Source organism: Scyliorhinus torazame, chromosome 10, assembly GCF_047496885.1.
Source record: "Scyliorhinus torazame isolate Kashiwa2021f chromosome 10, sScyTor2.1, whole genome shotgun sequence".
NCBI lineage: Eukaryota > Metazoa > Chordata > Chondrichthyes > Carcharhiniformes > Scyliorhinidae > Scyliorhinus > Scyliorhinus torazame.
The window spans coordinates 201,262,034-201,281,993 of record NC_092716.1 but is presented as its reverse complement, the minus strand read 5'-3'; the positions used below and the strand labels follow the sequence as shown (position 1 = coordinate 201,281,993).

Below are 19,960 nucleotides of genomic sequence, written 5' to 3'. Positions count from 1 at the left end.
GCAGGGGTGTGGGATTACATTGAACAGCTCTTTCAAAGAGCTGCCATGGGTATAATGGGCCAAATGGCCTCCTGCTGCATCATAAAATTCTATGTCCCTATGTACAGAATCCCTCTGGTCTTACAGGAATGTATTCTCACTCACCCTATTCTTGTCAGACTCGTAGACGAGATGTCTGGCTTCAGCCTGTGCATGGTCGTAATCCTCCGGGAGGATCCAATGTTTGATTTCAGACTTGTCCATCTTTCCGTCCTTGTTTAAGTCGCGGAAATCGGTAAACTGCTCCCGCTCGGTCTTGACCCATTCGGGCTCGCTGATACCTTCTTCCCTTTCATACATATCAGCTGAAAGTAGAGCAGCAAAATGAGTCTGAGTGATCCCATTAAACCTTGCACTATTAAACTCAGAGTAAGTGTAAACAGGAGAGATTTTTAATAGTCGAGTGTGGTATCCTAACTCCCACAAAATCCCATTTACCCATCACCCCTGTCCTTGCTGACCTGTGCTGGCTCATGATCCAACAGCACCTCTACTTTCTATCCTTCATCTTCATATTCAAATCCCACCCTCATGACCTTGTCCTCGCTCTATTGCTGCAATCACCTACATCCCTACAACCCTCCAAGATCCCTGCGCTCCTTCAATTCTGGTCCCTTACACAAATCCAATCACTTCATCATTGGTGGCCGAGCCTCCAGTTGCTTGGACCCTAAATTTTGGAATTCTCTCCTTAAACTTCTCCACCTCTTTACCTCTCTTTTTTCCTTCAAGGTGCTCCTCGGGACCTGTCTCTTGGAGCAAGCTTTGGTCAACTGTCCTAATATTTCCTTTTGAGGCTCAGTGTCAAAGTTTGTTTGATAATTCTCCTGTCACGTCACTTTGGATTCTTTCCAATCTTAAAGATGCTGTAAATGAAAACTGTTGCTGTGTGGTACTGATGAGGCTAACCAATGTTTGGCAGCATCATTCAGGTCCACAACACAACCCCAGGTGGCAGAACCAGGAAGGTGACAGGAACTAAACATGGCGTCATGAATGACATGAACCATTATCAGCAGCTGCAAAATCATGACACTTCAAGGAGACTTTACCAATGGTTTTCAGAATGAATAAAAGTGTAATCTACACCTCTGAAAACAATGGCATTTTACTTTTGGCATTTTAATCCTTTTTGTATTTTCTATGTGTGACAACTTCAACTCTCACCTGGCAACACTATAACACATTTTACCTCTGTGCTAAATAGAATGGTTGTCTGCTGCTCTGTGATGTGAGCTCTCAAGTAACTTTGCAGTCGGACTGCATTCTAGTTTTCCCCCCAAAATATAGCAAATTTTTGACCAATTAAAACTGGGAGGAGAGGAAAATACTATCAATAAATTAGGTCTTGAAGGGCTAACGGTAGAGTGCAATTTTAATCAAACCCATCCATTGAGATACTGATGGAATTGAGTGGAACTGCTTTTACTCTTCATTCAAGATGGCCCGGATCTTCGGAGGAGCGGCAATTGTCATTGGATTGCTTCTCTGCTCCAAACTTCCCCACACTGGACACTGCTCTGCATTTCTTCCGGGACTTTCGGAGCCCAGCTATTCCAGAAATCAAGTACAGTGTCCATCAGGAAACTCCATCAAAGCAGAGTAGAGTCAGGGGAAGACAGGACACGCCATCTTTTTATTCACTAGCTCACCTGGTCAGTTTAAATGTCCAGTCTTGTTAGTGAAAGAGTGAGTGAATGGGTAGAGCGGCAGGGTTAGTAGGTGGGTGAGTGAGGTGGGTGAGTGAGGGCGAGGTTAGTCGGGTTGGTGGGTTAGGTCAGGAAAGGTAGTCAGGTTTGGGGGGGGTTAGTCAAGTCAAGTTGGGAGCAGTTGAGTGGTTGTGAGGGGTGGTGGGGGTGGGGTCAGTTTTGAAGTTAACCAGGAACTGGACTAGGGGCGGAATTTTATGGGAAAATTTCTAAGTTCATCTGTGTCAGGTTTTTGAGGGAGTTTTGAGTTCCCTACCGCTATCAAACAGCACTTAAGGGTGCGTGATTCAACTAAATGGGAACAAAGTCACATAACGAGCGTGGTTAGCCACGTGTTTCCTGACACTATACAACTCGTATTAAATAAGGGGCCTCAGCAGGGAACACACGGCCAAGGCTGCACATAGCCCCGTTTTCCACACCGAGGAGCTACACTTTCCGGAACATAGTATAGCGCGAGATTGGGACGCTATTTTTAAATGGTATCCCGATCTTCAAGGCCCCCAGCGCGACCCCCGACCCACACTCCCCAACATCAATGCATGCCACCCCCAACCCGATTATCAGCACACAAAAACTGCCAGCTTGACATCTTGGCAGTGCCAAATGGGCAGTGCCCCTGCCCGCTGACATTGCCACCTGGGCACCTTAGCAGTGCTAGGCTGGCACCCAGGTGGCACAGTCAGGGTGCCAGGCTGGCAGTGCCAGGGTACCACCTTGCCCAAAGGGTACGCACCTGGAGCCTCCAATCCCCTGGGAGATTGTTGGGACCAGTGCTGAACAGTGCTTACCCAAGGTCTCCTAGGCAAAGGAGTTAGTTCCCAACCCCTTGGTTAACTCGGGAATCTGCACATTAAAGTGAGACTAGCTGTCTTGCTCTAATATACAGATTTGATAAAAAGTGATCCCTTCCATTGCGGGATTTACATCACAATGTCTTGCAAGATATGCGGTAGATCTCGTGATGCGAGCCAGGTAGATCCCGGGAACAGGGGGCGAGATTCTGTGATCCTGAGGTTAAGTGTTGACGGCGTCGTAAACGCTCTCGCGTTTCTCGATGGCGTCAACATGCCCTCAGCTACATTAATTCTGACCCCTACAGGAGGCCAGCACAGCACTTGAGCACCCACGCTGCTCCAGCTGCCGATCCCCAGCGTCAGATGCACATCGCGGGTCTGCACATGCGCAGTGGCACCGGTGCCAACGCGCGCATGCGCAGTGGGATTGGTGCGATTTCTGCGCATGCACAGTGGCTCCCATCTCAGCGCCGGCCCCAACGCAACGTGGCTTAGGGCTACAGGGCCGGCGCGGAACAAAGGAGGCCCCCAGCCCGAGAAGCCGGCCTGTCAATCGATAGGCCCTGATCGTGGGCCAGGCCACAGTGGAGGCCCCCCCCGGGGTGGGACCCTCTCCCGGGGTGGGACCCTCTCCCGGGGTGGGACCCCCTCCCCCTCCACCAGGCCGCCCCCGGATGCATCCACGCCGAGGTCCCGCCGGCTAAGAGCGGGTGTGAACGGTGCCGGCGGAACTAGGTTTCTTTGGGCGTGGCTGCTGTGCCCACCCCGAGCCGAGAATCCCTGGGGGGGGGGGGGGGGGGGGCTGTAAAGTGGTCCCTGACCAGCGCCGCGCCGACTGTGCCGGTGCCAATGGCGCCGATTCTCCGCTCTCCGGAGAATCGGCAGACTGTCATCGGGCGGCGTGTCCCGGCGATTCTCCGGCCCGGCCTCGGAGTGAGAAAATCCCGCCCGGGATCTCCCGGCTTCTATCGGCCACACTGCGACACGACAGTTGCTTTTCGGGCACAGCTTGGCCGTTGGATCGTGCCTTTATTCACTTTTTGAGCCTTGGGGAGTTTCTCACTGGTTTAGACCACACTTAGAATTTTCTTCAGCACTGGGGAGCTGAACTCAGAGTTCGGCCACCATTTTGAAAGAGTGCCCCGATCTCGAAGTGAGCTAGTGGGTCCACCCCCACCCATGAGCAATGTCAACCCCCCACATACATGGGCACTACCCCTCACCCGTCCAAGTGAGGACACCACACTATGGGGTCTGGGGGTCCCGCTCTTCAGGTCCCTCCGGCCCCCTTACAGGCTCCCCCTTGTCACTCCCCCCAAACCCCCAGAGACACCTACGTACCTGCCATGCACCCCCCCCAACCCTTCAAAACCCGCTCCACCCTCCTTTCATGGGCATGTCCCCCTTTGGGCCATGACCCTTAGCAGTGCCACCCTGGCACCCTTGCACTGCCACCATGGCACCCGGGCAGAGGTCCTGCTGGCTTGGCAGTGCCACCTGGGCACCTTGGCAATGCCAGGGTGGCAGTGTCAAGGTGCCAACTAGGCCGTGCCAAGGTGCCTGTGTTCCAGGGGGAGAGCCAGAGAGTCACCCTGCACTATCCCTGACCACCCAGGGGTATCCGATGGCCTGGGAGACCCCCAGGTGCCATTCTATCTTGTCCACGTTCGCGTGGACCAGTACTGAACAACGCCCGGTTGCAGCACCACCAGGCAGGCTGGTCGATCCTGGGAGGCCAGTAGATCCTGGGTAAGTTTGCCTAAGTAGATTTAAACCCTACTTCGGCACATACCATTTGGTCACGCCCCTTTGGGGTGTAGCCATCTGGGATGGCCACTTCCAACTAGGTGCAGAGGAACTCGCAAAGACTGGCGGATAAAATGGACAAGCCAAGAAACAGGCAGGCTCAGAGCCTGAAATGCATATTTGTCAGCAAAGTCCAGACGGTATCGAAACTCCGTCCCATTAGCATGTTAATCAGGCCGATTAGCATTTGATGGCCCATCTTCCCTAAATCAAAGGACTGGTACTCCAGCAACCGGGTCAGTCCCAGACATTTCGGCGCCACTCCCTGTTCAAGGGAAACGCAAACAACGGTTTCAGTGACCGCTTGGGACACGCCCAGCCATCCAGATCCCCGCCCACTTATTGGTTAAGGAATCAAACGGAGTGATCAGGGGATCACCCAATTAGTAGGGCCCAAATCGAAGGACCGCCCAAAAGAGCGCGAAAACCCCCTGAGTATAAGAAGAATAGTTCGCCATATATTCGCTCTCTCTTGCCGCTCTCTCTTGGCCTTGGTATCACGGTCACCGCCAATCGCAGCAACACCAGAAGCAAGTCCAAGTTCAACGCTCGCTACCAGACGGATGAGCCCAGCTGAGCAGCAGTTACTCCTTCGAACCCGAGAGATCCAGAATTGAACAGCGTCCACTGTTTTCTGACCAAAGTCGGGTGTCCAAAGTTAAGTACAGGTTGATAGGTGTAGTTAACTAGTAGTGCTTATGTTGCATGACTAATTGTGTGTAAATAAAGTACCCTTGACCTTGAACTAACGAACTGGTGTTTGGCTCTTTGATTGATAGCCGGTCGAAACATGTGATGGTATCATTTGATGCCTGGCGACTCTAAGCATTCGGACATAGACAATATAGAAAGAAGGCAAATTCACTGATTGCCCTAATTGGAACAGAGCCACAGAAAAGACCAAGTAGAAAAAGAATCGGCAACAGTTATTGCCGACATCTGACGGGACTCGATCCAGAAGTGACCGTGTCACTCCGAGAGAACCCACAAAAGCATTGGAATTAGAATCCAAATTGGCAAAGTAAAAGAAACCACAAACGAAACCAGTATCGATCAAACCTCCAGAATTCGGAAGTGTGTAATTTGCATGCGCACTAACAAAGGGATATAAGGTAACCTCGATAGATTTTGTTGCGTGAAACTTTCGGGAGTTGCGTAAACCGGAAAATAGCTTAAGCTGTACCCGTGTTTGCACTACTCCTTTGTTCCAAATTTCCGGTAAGAGACAGAAATATTTGTCGGGATGGTCATGAAGGCAATGGAACGCCTTCTGCATCCACAAGAGCCCGAGGGCGCAGCGACCAATAGATCAGAACAGTGTCCCATATGGGAAGAAGAGATTAGGAGATACCTAAAGGGGAAAGGATGGCCCCTATGGTTTGGGTTTTGCGCGAATGAAGAGACAGGTCCTGGCAGCATAGGACAGACTTGGCGGGACAGCCTGACCGAGATCCATAAAAAGAGTTTGACTAAGGTTCGTAAGCCGATGGCAATTGTGTCCTGTCTGGCACAATTGCGAGGCACAGAGGAGGTCGTGAGGACGCTCCGTAAGCAGTTTGAGGATAAGGAGAAAACTAGAGAGGGAGATTTAAGTGAAAGCGAGAGATTAAATGTACAGCTCCGGGAGCAGTTAGCGGCTAAGGACAAGGAAATGGATGATGTCTAGAGGGCACATCAATCCTGTCTCGCCCATCTTAGCAGCTTCCAAATCCAGTACGATAAGGCCGACCAGGACACACAACGTGCTGTAATGGTACGAGGAGAGACAGAGAATCAGGTACAACAGTTAAAGGAACAGTGCGAGGACCTAAAGGCAGCCCTCCGAGCACTCCACAGTTCCACCACGGAACAGAGGCAGAGTTCGGTGGACCATGCCAAATGCAGGCAGTAAATTGCAAAGTTGCAATCCCTGCTATCAGTTCAAAATGGGTTTAGAGACACCTTTGGCCCACAGCTAGACCAGGAAGACGGCCCCGATTGGCAGGAACTCAGTGAAACGGCCCAACGGTACGTAAGCGAGACCGAGAATCAAAATAGAGCCCCCCAGGCCCCGAAAAGAAAAGCACCCACACCACCGACTGCACAGGCGGCACCCAACCCAATGAACCCCATCACCACACAGCGCAGGGTTACCGCGGAAGGCCAGCCCGATTTTGTGTGCACCACCCCATTATCGATCACCCGGTTACGAGATGCCCGCGAAAAGATAGATACTTTCCACCCCACATCGGACCCAGATCACTTTTTTGAGTTAGTGAACAACAAACCCTCATGTATGGTTTAGACGAGCTGGAGCAGGTCAAGCTCATAGTTATGTGCTTGGACCCCTCAGTTAGTTCAGCCCTTCCCGACCCACAAAATCTTAGATGCCATAGGATATAACAGAGGAGGCCCGGTAGACGGAGTCAACCGTGCAGGCAGAAAAAGGGAGAGCATCCAACAGCGTTTGCTGGGTGCCTCTGGTCCATTTTACTGCTGTATTTGGTGAGTTAGCCCGCGCCCATTTATCAGCAGACAATACGGCCAAATGGACCCCTACGTTAGTATCCCATGCCACAGAGGCAGGACAGAAGGCATGCGCCAGTTATGACCACAAAGACCCAGCACACAATGAAGTGTGGGTTCTGAAATGATTGTCCAGAGCTTGGGAACAGTCCGTTCAGAAAAGGACAGAGCATGAGAGAGTAGATGCCACAATGAATCCAGTAAGGGCACACCAAGCCCCCGCATGGGTAAATGAAGGCAGAGGTACAGCGCAACACCCCAAGACACAGGAATGCTATAATTACAGACAGAAAGGACATTATGCCTGAGAATGTCAAGCCCCCCTGAAGCAGCAAAGGAATCAGCACCCAAACGCCCCCCCCAGAAACAATACCCGACCCATTCACAGCGTTAGCGCTCGACCAGATAATTTGGCCACGAGTGGCATCGATTGACGGTGTTCGGGCTCTCCAACTTGGGTCTGCGATACCCTTTGGGCTAAGTCCGGAAGACCGGTAGTTGCAGGCACAGTCCGGGGACAACCCATAGAGTTCCTTTGGGACACAGGAGGGTCCCGAACCACGTTAAACTCCTCCATCATGTTCCAGAAAGATATATGGCCCACTACGGATACCATTACCCTTAGTGGCTTTACAGGTCACCTCCAGCAGGGACACATCACAGCCCCTGTGGTCGTACAGCTCGGTAATATTAGGACAAAACATTTGGTTGTTTTAGTAGACTTGCCCCAGGCAGCAGAACACATCCGAGGCATCGATTTCATGAGTGCACACAATCTTTCATTTGACCCAGTCAACCGATGCATATGGAAAATGGCTAGAGCAGCGCGAGCCCCCACCATGCTCACAGTAGGAGATTATGCCCATAGAATCAGCTCAGTAGGAGAGTACTGGTTTGATCCACAAACCATTACCACAGACAAAGTGGTTAGAGAGGTCTTGAAAAGATATAAGACAGCATTTGCCCAGCTCAAGCACGACTGCGGCAAAATCCCAGGTGTAGTAAACATTACAGGTCCCGATCCCAAGCCCCAGAAACAGTACGGCTTCCCCCAACAAGCCGATGGAGAGATAGCCAAGGTAATTCAAAGTTTACTGAATCAAGGAATGATTCCACCCGTTGCATCGACGAATAATGCCCCGATTTGGCCAGTAAGAAAACCCGATGGATCATGGCGACTGACCATCGACTACAGAGAATTGAACAAAGTGACTCCACTAGCAGCCCCCACCGTTGCCACGAGTCCCGAGACCATTTTGAGACAGGGACTCCAGTCGAAATTTTTTTCAGTATTAGATATCAGTAATGGCTTTTGGTCCATACCACTGGACAAAGCATGCCAGTGTAAATTTGCATTTACCTTGCAGGGACAGCAGTACACATGGACGTGCCTTCCACAACTCCCCCTCCATTTTTCACAGACAATTGGCAAACGGATTATCTAAATTTTCCCGCCCTGAATGCCTTGTTCAATATGTGGACGACTTGCTCCAACAGACTGACACCAAGGAAGAGCACATCTCGCTTCTTTCTGAATTATTAGAACTTACATCGATTGGATGCAAAATTAACCCAAGAAAGCCCAAATCCTTCAGGAAAGGTCACATATTTAGGTACGGTCATCACGCATGGGAAGCGTGAAATAGAACTCAAACGGATTGATTCCATTGTAAATTTGCCCTTGCCCCAAAACATTCCAGCACTCCGATCATTTTTAGGACTGGTTGGATATTGTCGGAACCATATAGGCGGATTCGCCACAAAAGCAGCCCCACTTTCCGAGCTACTAAAGAAACAGGCCCCATGGAAATAGCTTCCACAGCACACGGATGACGTGGATGCATTGAAACGCGCCCTGAGCACAGCCCCCGCTTTGCAAGCTCCAGATCCCCACTCCCCATACGCGATAGAGGTGGCGACCACAGATTGCTCCCTTTTGGCCATACACCTGCAGGAAAGGCACAATCGTCTAGGACCTGTAGCCTATGCCTCACGAGTCTTAGATCCGGTGGAACAAGGATTTTCAGCCTGCGAGAGGCACCTGTTAGCAGTTTTCTGGGCGGTACAGTACTTCTTGTACATAACCGGACTGAAGCCAGTAACCATTCTGACCGAGCACACACCAACACAGCTTTTATTGGACGGCAGACTAAAGGACGGCACAGTAAGCCAAATTCGAGCAGCGCGATGGACCTTACTCCTACAGGAACGCAACATCACTGTAAAACGGACAAAAACGCACACGTTTCTGGCCAATAATTTGCATTATTCAGGGACCCCACATGAGTGCGAGATCATAGCCCCAAAAGCACACCACAGGACCCTTTGTTCCCAAGTCGGTACCAAGAAAGACAGGTATCGGACCCCAGCCCACAGACAAAGCACTGAGAATTTATGTAGATGGCTCCTCCACAGTCCTTGAGGGAAAATGGATAACAGGCTGTGGCATTGATGTAGAGGGTGCGCAGGGACGCGCTTTAGAAGAGATCGCTTTAAAATTGCCTGGACACTTAGGTTCGCAGGCAGCCGAGTTAGCGGCCATTGCTTACATTGTCCAGCACCCCAATTTGTTCCCGACCTCTGCAGACATATATTCGGACAGTTTGTACGTCTGCAACAGCCTAACGTAATTCCTACCCCTGTGGGAATTGAGAGGATTTATTTCCGCGGACGGAAAGCCTCTCCCTCAGCCCCACTGCTCACACATATCCTCCAGACAGCTAAAGGCAGAAAATACGGCATCGTCAAAGTAAGAAGCACCATCGTTCCTCCCCGCCCGGTAATGTGAAAGCTGACGCCCTAACGAAGGCAGGCTCATGACATGGCCACTTTTGGCAACCCCCCGAGAGTGCCCCAGTACACGCAGTTCAGGTCTCACAGACCAACATCCAAGACCTAGCCCAGGCACAGAAAGAAGACGAAGCGTTAAAAGACATTTTAAAAGGAAACTTCCCAGCTCCCTATGAAAAGTTTAGAAATTCTTTGACGGTCCATGAGGGAATCGTTTTAAAGGATGGAATTTATGTAGTCCCCACCAAGGACAGGAATGAGATAATTTGTAAGTTCCATGACGGACATGGACACCAAGGGATTGAATCCACTCTTGCCCACCTCAGACCCCTTTGCTGGTGGCCCGATTTGAAAACCGATGCGTCCCATTACGTCGAAAACTGTTTAGTTTGCGCTCAAGACAACCCCGATAGGTATGCGAGAAAAGCCCAGCTACGACACACCCGCCCTGTAAATGGCCTGGAACCTTCAATTGGATTCTATTGCTCCCCTCCCCACCCTGCAGAAATGGATACAAGTATGTGTTAGTGGTGATAGGCACATTTACGAAATGGGTCGAAGCATTCCCATTGAGAACAAACACAGCCAAGGCCACCGCAAAGATCTTAACAGAACAGATTTTTACGAGATGGCTCTCCGTCCTAGTATTGAGTCGGACCAAGGTTCCCACGTTACGGGAAGGGTCATGAAAAATGTAATGACAATATTTGGAATTAAATAAAAGTTCCACATTGCCTATCATCCGCAGTCCAGCGGCATTGTGGAGCGCGTGAATCGGATGCTAAAGGCCACTCTTAGGAAAATGGTGCAGCAGCACAATACAACATGGGACACAGTGCTCCCATTCGCACTGATGTTTATTAGAAACACAGTGTCTAGCTCAACAGGATATACCCCCCATACCCTCATGACCGGATGATCCATGAAGGGTATCGAATACTTATTCGGACTTGATTTAGCCAGCCCCACAGTCACCACCCTGACCCATGAGAAAGCAGTCCAGCACATGGTAGAGAATTAAAGCAGCACAGCTCGCTGCAGCTGTTCGACTAGGCGCTAAACGAAAGCAGAGTAAAGCCTGCTTTGATAAAACAGTACACCCGACAGAGTATACAGTCGGACAGAAAGTAATGATCACCTTATACAACCCAAGCTCATTCCTCTCCCCTAAATTTGCAGGACCCTATTCAATTTCAGACAAAATATGCTCCTTGGTTTATAAAATTACATTTCCAAACAGAAAATCAGGATGGTTCCATGTAAATCAGCTTAAGGTTTATGGAATGCAGTGCAGCCACTCGCAACAACTCTCATTGGCGATGGCAGACAATGAGGACCCGCCCACTGACAACCCGAGTTCCCCCTCCCCCAGCAGCAGCAGCATGTCCACAGACACGACCTTGACCACGCCCCCAGAATCAAATTTCACCCTGACGCTTGATTCGGCTGCTAGCGACAGCGACAGCACTATTGAAGCCCCTGAGAGACCCGAACAGAGATCACACAAAACAGGCCCCAGTCACTACAGGCCCAGAGACCCCGACCATGATACGCCCAGCCTCTTTGAAACTATTTATTTGCCCACACCGGAACCTGACCCGCCACCCGACGATAGCGACACCCCCTTGCAACCTCCCTATGGACCATGAAGCACTGGCACCGCAATAATTCTTGTCGCTTGACGAGAAATTACGGAATGGACCCCGCATCGGCACACGCCGCGTTAGCACGCAAACTCCATGAAAGAGTTTGGCACCCGGGAGATGGTGACAACTCCGAGTCTGACTCCCACCATGGTAACACCTTTGCAAATCTTTTTGAAATGGAATCTTGAGGTGTCCAGTAAGGTCACCAGAGAGTCAGGAGCCGATGGAGATTTACGGTGTCCTGTACCCTGATGGGGCCTGCCCGCTTTGTCTTTCTTTCATTTGTTATTTGTAAATGTTGAATGTTTGTTCTTCGTGTGACTATTTGTGTCGATCTCATTGAATTTCTTGATAGTTTATTCTTTCGGCCTCACACCAAAATTCTTGATGCTGCCATAATTACTCGTCTGTCGCTACATGGCAGTTAGTGAAACAAGTTTGTCTGGAGCCCATATAGTTACAAATTCTTACCGCTCTTGGAAGGTCACTCAGGCAGTGGAGTAACGGCACTGATCCCTGCCCTACCTGGGGACCCCCTATACATCTGGTCAGCCAAGCTCGGGTAGTGGAGCAACGGCACTGATCACCAGGGATCTCATCCATTCTTGCCCTGCCGCGGATCATACGCACCACCCCATTCGGATGCTTGTTTTCGAAACTCTTTTGCTGTTCTTTTCTGGTCCTGTGGTTTAAAGAATGCTTTTGGCCACTACTTTTGCCCTTCCCGGCAACCCTCCGGTTGCTATTCCCCCACATACTATTTACACGTAAGAAACACTTGGTTGGATAAACAAGTTTGCAGAGGACGGAGAAATTGTCCGCCCACTCAGCTCATCGACCACAGGCTGCGAGTGCTCGCGCTGTGACACAGAATTTTTTGGGATGTCTTGTCTCTGCAAATGGTTGTTGAAAATTTTTTTTTTTAAATGAGGGAGTCACATATGGTGACGATTATAATGGGAAAATTGACGTTAAGGGGACACAGACGGACATACGAGATGTTAAACAACACGATTATAACAGATACTATGCTTGTTGCCCCAGGAAGATACGAAGATACTCGACGGCGAAGGAAAGCCGAATAAGATGAAGACGACCCTGATGATCGGCAGCATGATCGTCGCTGGAACAGCCCAGCTGCACGCGTTACCTACCTCTACCCCCCTCACCACACAGGCCCCGAACATGACCACCCAACACAACCCGGACACTACACTGCACACACACCCAGCCACCGATACCCCCACATGGTGTGAGAACCTCGTCAAGTGGTATTCACTGTCCTACACAGTGGAAGCCTTACTAGTGATAGCCATATTGTACAGTGTCATTCAGACAATTAGATTGCAGAAATGGAGAAGGGGAGTCTCCCGCCCTCCAGTATACACATTTAGAGCACCTTTCCTCGGACTCCAGCAAACTCCACACTCTTTCTGAACTTTTCTCTTTAATAAATTTTGCGTTGTTGTTTTGTTAATAAAGTTTATTTTCTGTGTATGAATGGGTGATAGGAAGAAATGTGATGCTGCTATCGGATTTTTTTTTTATTGTAAGATAAGTTCTTTGATTGTTAAATAGCAGCATGGGTGTAGTCTAGTTAGAGACAGTTAGAGGTTCCCCTTTTTCGGAATGTTAAATGGCCCCCTAGAAATTCTTAGATATGTGTTGTTTAGGGAAATTAGGTAAATGTTTTTTTTGGACCCATAGGACAGAGTAGAGTAGAACCTGTCCTTGGTTAAGGGTACCCGACATTCCAAGAGAACAAAGAAAACCCAGTATTGTGATCATTCACGCTTCGCGTTGAGGATCAAGAGGACGGAGTGTAGCCATCTGGGATGGCCACTTCCAACTAGGTGCAAAGACTGGCGGGTAAAATGGACAAGCCAAGACTCAGGCAGGCTCAGAGCCTGAAATGCATATTTGTCAGCAAAGTCCAGACGGTATCGAAACTCCGTCCCATTAGCATGTTAATCAGGCCGATTAGCATTTGATGGCCCATCTTCATGAAAACAAAGGACTGGTACTCAAGCAACCGGGACAGGCCCAGACATTTCGGCGCCCCTCCCTGTTCAAGGGAAATGCAAACAACGGGGTCAGTGACCGCTTGGGACACGCCCAGCCATCCAGATCCCCACCCACTTATTGGTTAAGGAATCGAACGGAGTGATCAGGGATCACCCAATTAGTAAGGCCCAAATTGAAGGACCGCCCAAAAGAGCGCGAAAACCCCCTGGGTATAAGAAGAAGTTTGCCATATGTTTGCTCTCTTTTGGCCTTGGTACCCCGGTCACGGTCATCGGCAATCGTAGCAACACCAGAAGCAAGTCCAAGTTCAATGCCCGCCACCAGACGGATGAGCCCAGCTGAGCAGCAGTTACTCCTTCGAACCCGAGAGATCCAGAAATGAACAGCGGCCACTGTTTTCTGACCTAAGCTGGGTGCCCGAAGTTAAGTGCAGGTTGTCTTAGTTGATAGGTGTGGTTAACTAGTAGTGTTTATGTTGCATGACCAATTGTGTGTAAATAAAGTACCCTTGACCTTGAACTAACTGGTGTTTGGCTCTTTGATTGATAGCCGGTTGAAACTTGTGGTAATATCATTTGATACCTGGCGACTCTAAGCATTCGGACATAGACAATATAGAAAGAAGGCAAATTCACTGATTGCCCTAATTGGAACAGAGCCACAGAAAAGACCAAATAGAAAAAGAATCGGCAACAGGGGGTGCTTCAGATTCCAACACCTCACAGGACTTGGGTAGATCCCCATGGGACTTGGCTAGATCCCGCGAGGTGTGAAAACTGCTGGGAAGCCCGTGATAGGCCTATACCTGCGGCATTGTGCTCTCACTTGAGCACAATACGGCCACAAAATCGCGCCTAGGTTTTAATCTAACATTTCCTGGGGAACTATTCAGGTAGGTATGTCAAACTGTCTGAAGTTATGGCTCTGGGCACCAGACATTCGTGGAGGGTCTCGGGGAGCAGGGGAAACTTCCTGAAAATTCTTATTAGTTTAATGTGACTGGATTTCCATCTGGCCCCAGCATATCTTTGCTTGTACATCCAGTCTCCAAAGACCCACAGCGTGGAAGATTTGACCATCATTTATAGAAAGGTAGATAAAGGTAACTTGGGGTATTGTTTACATGCAGTTTATAGATGCCCCAGAATGTGAAACAAGTAAGTTAGCATTCAAAGAGTTAGTTAGGAAAGTCCATTAAGCAGAAACAATTTGCATTTATATAATGTCTTTGGCATAATAAAATGTCTCAGGGCACTTCACAGGGGTTTTATAAAGCAAAACCTGACACTGAACCTCATAAGGAGATATTAGGTCAGATGACCAAAAGCTTTGTCAAAACTGAAGGTAAAAGTATGCTTTTATTGAGGAAAGCACGGTAGCATGGTGGTTAGCACAATTGCTTCACAGCTCCAGGGTCCCAGGTTCGATTCCCCGCTGGGTCACTGTCTGTGCGGAGTTTGCACGTTCTCCCCGTGTCTGCGTGGGTTTCCTCCGGGTGCTCCGGTTTCCTCCCACAGTCCAAAGATGTGCAGGTTAGGTGGATTGGCCATGCTAAATTGCCCTTAGTGTCCAAAATTGCCCTTAGTGCTGGGTGGGGTTACTGGGTTATGGGGGATAGGGTGGAGGTGTGGACTTGGGTAGGGGGCTCTTTCCAAGAGCCGGTGCAGACTCGATGGGCCAAATGGCCTCCTTCTGCTCTGTAAATTCTATGTAATTCTATGTAAAAGTGAAGTAAAGAGGAAAAGCAGTATAGGGAGAGAATGCCAGAGTTTAAGACCCAGGCAGCTGAAGGCACACCTCCTAAAGGTGGAGCGATTAAAATCAGGGACTCTTAAGAGGTCAAAATGAGGGGAGCGAAGAAATCTATCTTGGAGGGTGTGGAGCTGGAGAAGATTACAGACTTAGGGAGGTGCAAAGCCATAGAAGGATTTGAAAACATGCGATTTTAAAATAGAGGTATTTATTATGTAGAGTCAATTTAGGTCAGCGGGCGCAGGAGTGACAAGTGTGTGTGCGGGGTGGTACAGCTAGGTGTGCATTGGAATCAGTGGTGTACTGTTCACATACATATAGCAAAAATCCAGCCAAGGTTCTTGTATACCTCAGGAAAGAGGAAAAATGCCTCAGGAGAGATCATTCCCCCTAATTTGTTCCATTCATTAAAATGAAGCATTTTTACAGTGTAAAAATCATTTTAAGTTGATGTGGACCATTAGATTGGTTAATTTTGCTGCATGTGTTTAATGTGTTCAGTGCGTATGTAATGTGAAGGCAGTCTGCACACTCATACAAAGAGAGCAGCCACCACTGTTATATCAGCACCTGGTGACAACTACTGAGCAATTACAGGTAGTTAATGGCTCTGAATGGAATTTAATTACGGCAAACTTAATTAATGTGAAATCACTGTCTACTCTAACTCGCATTGAGTCCTGTTCATATATCGTCTCTGGGTTCACTAACTTGCATTGAGTCCTGATGCAGCACGCTTCAATTTTAAAATTCTAGATCTCTGCGCTCCACCAATTTTGGCCTCTCGCACACCCCCAATTTTCATCGCTCCACCAATGGTGGCTGTGCCTTCAGCTGCCAAGGCCCTAACACCTGGAATTCTTTGTTTAAACCTTTCTTTCCTCCTTTAAAACCCTCCTTAAAATCCTCTTTGACAAAGATCTTTGCCACCTGACCCGGAAATCTCTTTACCTGGTCCAGTGCCCGATTCTGTTTGATAACACTCCTGTGAAGTGCCTTGGGATGGTTTGCTATGTTAAATGCAGGTTGTTGAAATTGTACTTACCTTTTTGAACATAAGGAGAGGATTTGAGATCTTTGTCTATTTTATCAGACTATTCAAATCATGGACAAAGCTATGCAATTAATAAAATATTGACTTTTAGGTACCTTTTGTTATTGAAAGGTGCTGATAGTTCATTAATGGGTAAAATGCCATTCTTGTTGCCTATCTATCTTACTGCGTTAGTCACAGTTGCCCACCACACACGGACAATCCAGTTGAGACTGTCAGCAAGTGCCCTCCAGGGAATTCAGGAGTTCAAATCCTACCAAAAACAATGGACCAAATTTTCCTGTAAGAATAATAGCATAGAAACAATGCGCGCTATTATTAATGAGAAAATCACCCAGAAAGTTCAGGGGATCAAGAGATATGGGGGGGGATTCTCCGGTCCTCCAGCCTCGTGTTTCTCGGGAGCGCCATTAGCTGCCAGCGGGATTCTATCGTCCTGCTGCTTGTTAATGGGATTTCCCACTGAAATCACCTTACGCCACTGAAAAACCCACTGGCGGGGGTGCACTGCCAGTGGGAAAAGTGAGTCCCGACGATCGGACAATTCTGGCCATGCTGTGAATTTGAAATCTCAGAATTTGCTGTTCAATTTACACCTCTCCCAACATTGGTTTCCCCAAAAAATGGCACCTCAGCTTAGTCTCCTCATTATTTTTAATATCTTGCTGTAGCTATTGGCCACAATTGTTGTTCTATTCCCACACCAAATGGTGCACAAGGCAGACTTTCATCTGTTCTCATAGCGAGGATTTTCCTGGAACAGGTCACTAACTTGTCACCAGGGGCTTATAGCTTGAGGGGCACCACTCTGCATCACGCACAGCTGACCAGGAGTCTCTCCCACCTTTACCGCCTGCCATTGGTGTGTTGGAAGGATTTTGTAGGTTGATAATCAACATGTTGGCCATGCTATGAACGGGGTAAGACTCAAAGCTGCTGGCTCAGAGCCAGGGACACTATCCACCGCACCACAAGACCTCAAGATCTTGCTGGATATTTTTAAAATTAATTTCTGGGATGTGGATATCACTGGCTGGTCCAGCACTTATTGAACTGCTAGGCCATTCCAGAAGGGAAGATCTTTCTGGATTTGCACATGAAATAAGCTCATCACAAAAATTCAAGGCTCATACGTAACATCATGAGTACCCTTTGGTAATTGTCATTGGCCTAACAATCAAGCTCTCTAGCCAAAAAGGGAACAATGTGAACTGTTAAATATTATTCCTGCATGTAGTGAATTGTTCTCAAGATATGTAAAAACATCGAAATAAAGGTTGTACTGTTCTTGCTCACTTCTAACTTTTTTTCCCCTATTTCTCTTAATCCGATCTTCTTTGTTTTGCTTTATTTCTCTTTCTTGGCCTGATTTGGCTCTATTTCACCCAAATTCCTTGTCCCTGGTTCCTCAGTTTTTCTTCAATCCTTAAATATCAAGGGTTAAGGAGTTAGACTGTTGTTAATGAGATCCCAGATGTCTAATTATCTGTTTGCATTTCCAGCAAATTATGGCAGAAATTATTGAGCTGCAGGGCTAGTTAAAAAGTCTAACTAATGCTGAACATTCGGAGAGGCCCCACTCCAGCAAGATTTGGCCCTAAAGATCTAATTGACACTGTCCTGGTCAATGTCCAATGTTCTGATAATGCTCGAGGCTGCCCAAAGGGCAACATGGCACGACAAAAAACTGCAATTGCGAACCATCACCAGCGCAATTGAAAGACTCATCAATAGATCCAAAGGTTAAATACATTTTTTATTTAATTAAATGTATGTAATGTTAAAATATATTTGCATTAATCCCTCAATAAACATTATTAAAACAGACTTTCTGGTCTTTGTCACCATGCTGTTTGAGACCATGCTGGGCACACTTTGGCTGCCACATTTCCTCCGTGACAACAGTAACTATACTTCAAAATGTGTGGCACTGAAATCAGGATAAATGCCAGTTCTTTCTTTAAGTCCACTGACCACACTGGCGGTGAATTTTGGTAGAGCAAGCCCTTAATAATTTTTATTTTTTAATGTATTTTTATTGGGTTTTCACATTTACATTTCACAATTCAGAAGGTATATATTACAAAATTGCACCAAAAAGGAAAATTAAAAAAAAAAGACAAACAGAAATCAGCACATATATTTACAGGCAATTGCCTTCCCTCCCACTGTGGCCCTGGTCCCCCTTTAGCTGGCAGACATCTGTTACAATCTCCAGTATGTCCAGAGCACGTATTTACAAGTGTCTATTTATAGTTTTGTTTAGGCTTCAGCTTGCCTTCGGACCAGTCCCCTTGTCCCTCTTGTTTTCTTTGTGTGCATTCTCCCCCTCCCCCCCACCACCACCCCATTCTGCCCCTTCCCTCTCTTCCCCCTTCATTTTCCTCTTTGTACCGTGGCTCATTTGTGTCTCCCTCCCCCACCCCTTCAACCCCCCCCCACTCTACTGGTTGCTGGCAACAAATAGATCTTGGAACAAGTTGGTGAATGGCTTCCATGTCCTGTGGAAGCCCTCTTCCGACCCCTGGGTGGCAAATTTTATTTTCTCCAGCCTGAGAAATTTCACCAGCTGGGTGGTGCTGCCAATCGCCAGCCAAACAGGATTCTCTGGCGGGCAACCAGGGAGGCAAAGGCTAGGGCATCAACCCCCCTCCTCATAGAGAGCTCTGGCTGATCTGAAACCCCAAAGACTGCCACTTTTGGGCATGGCTTCACACTCATTCCCACAACCCTAGGCATCGCCTCAAAAAAGGTCATCCAGTACCCAACAAGTCTGGGACAGACCCAGAACATGTGGGTATGGTTGGCCAGGCCACCCTGGCACCATTCACATTTGTCCTCCACCTCCGGAAAGAACTTATTCATTTGCGTTCTGGTTAGGTGCACTCAGTGCATCACCTTTAGCTGTGATAGGCTCAGCCCTGCGCATGTGGAAGTGAAGTTCGCCCTGTGAAGTGCTTTGATCCAGAGTCCTCCCCCTATCTCTATGCCCAGTTCCTCCTCCCATTTTTTCCTTATCTCGTCCAGTGGTAAGTGTACATCCTCCAATAGTCGCTCCTGCAGGTCCGCATAGTTTCCCTTCCCTAGGTCGCCCATGTCCAGCAGTTCTTCCACAAAGAAGTGTTCTGGTATCTGGGGGTACATCACTGTTTCCGTACGGAAGAATTTTTTTGACCTGAATGGATCTCGGGTTGTTTCCTCTTGATAACTGGAACATCTCCGTGAGTTCCCCCAGGATCTCTATCGTCCTTATACATGTCTCTAACCGTCAGAGTGCCCTCGGCCTGTCTTCACCTTTTGAAGGTGGCGACCATTATTGTGGGAGTGAACCTGTGTTTGTTATAGATGGTGGACAATTTGATTTTGCCGAAGTATTGCCTCATTTGATACTACATCTGGAGCGTGACTACTGACACTGGGCTCTTCGAGTGTTTGGTGGGGGGTGGATGGAAGAATGGCTGTGACTAGGGCTCGGAGGGATGTCCCTAAGCAGGAACTCTCCCCCATATTCACCCACTCTGCTCCTGGCTCCATCACCCATCCCCTCGCTCTTTCTGCGGTGGCCGCACAGTGGTAGAACCCTAGGTTCGGGAGGGCCTGGCCTCCCACGTTTCTTTTCCTTCGTATGACCTTGTTTTAGATCCTCGGGTTCTTCCCCGCCCCACACAAATGCCATGATTAGTTTGTCGGCTGTGTTGAAAAAGGCCTTGAGATGTAGATGGGAGGGATCTAAACTTGAAGAGGAACCTGGGTAGTACGTTCATTTTGATCATCTGTATTCTCCCTGCGAGGGAGAGTGGGATTGAACAGGTCCCTTTTGACTACCTCCACCAGACT

At 48.5% G+C, this 19,960-nt stretch overlaps 1 protein-coding gene across 2 annotated transcripts in view; it reads right to left on the bottom strand.

The window, feature by feature from the left end:
- Positions 1-19,960, bottom strand: part of rcn1 (reticulocalbin 1, EF-hand calcium binding domain) — a 93,896-nt gene that overhangs the window by 6,478 nt on the left and 67,458 nt on the right. For both annotated transcript variants that reach the window (XR_011933070.1, XM_072466258.1), the window contains exon 6: positions 145-344. Coding sequence is in view for 1 of the 2 variants with exons in the window: in XM_072466258.1 (XP_072322359.1) it covers positions 145-344 (200 nt within the window). In the remaining variant the exon portion in view is untranslated. The remainder of the gene's footprint in view (positions 1-144; positions 345-19,960) is intronic.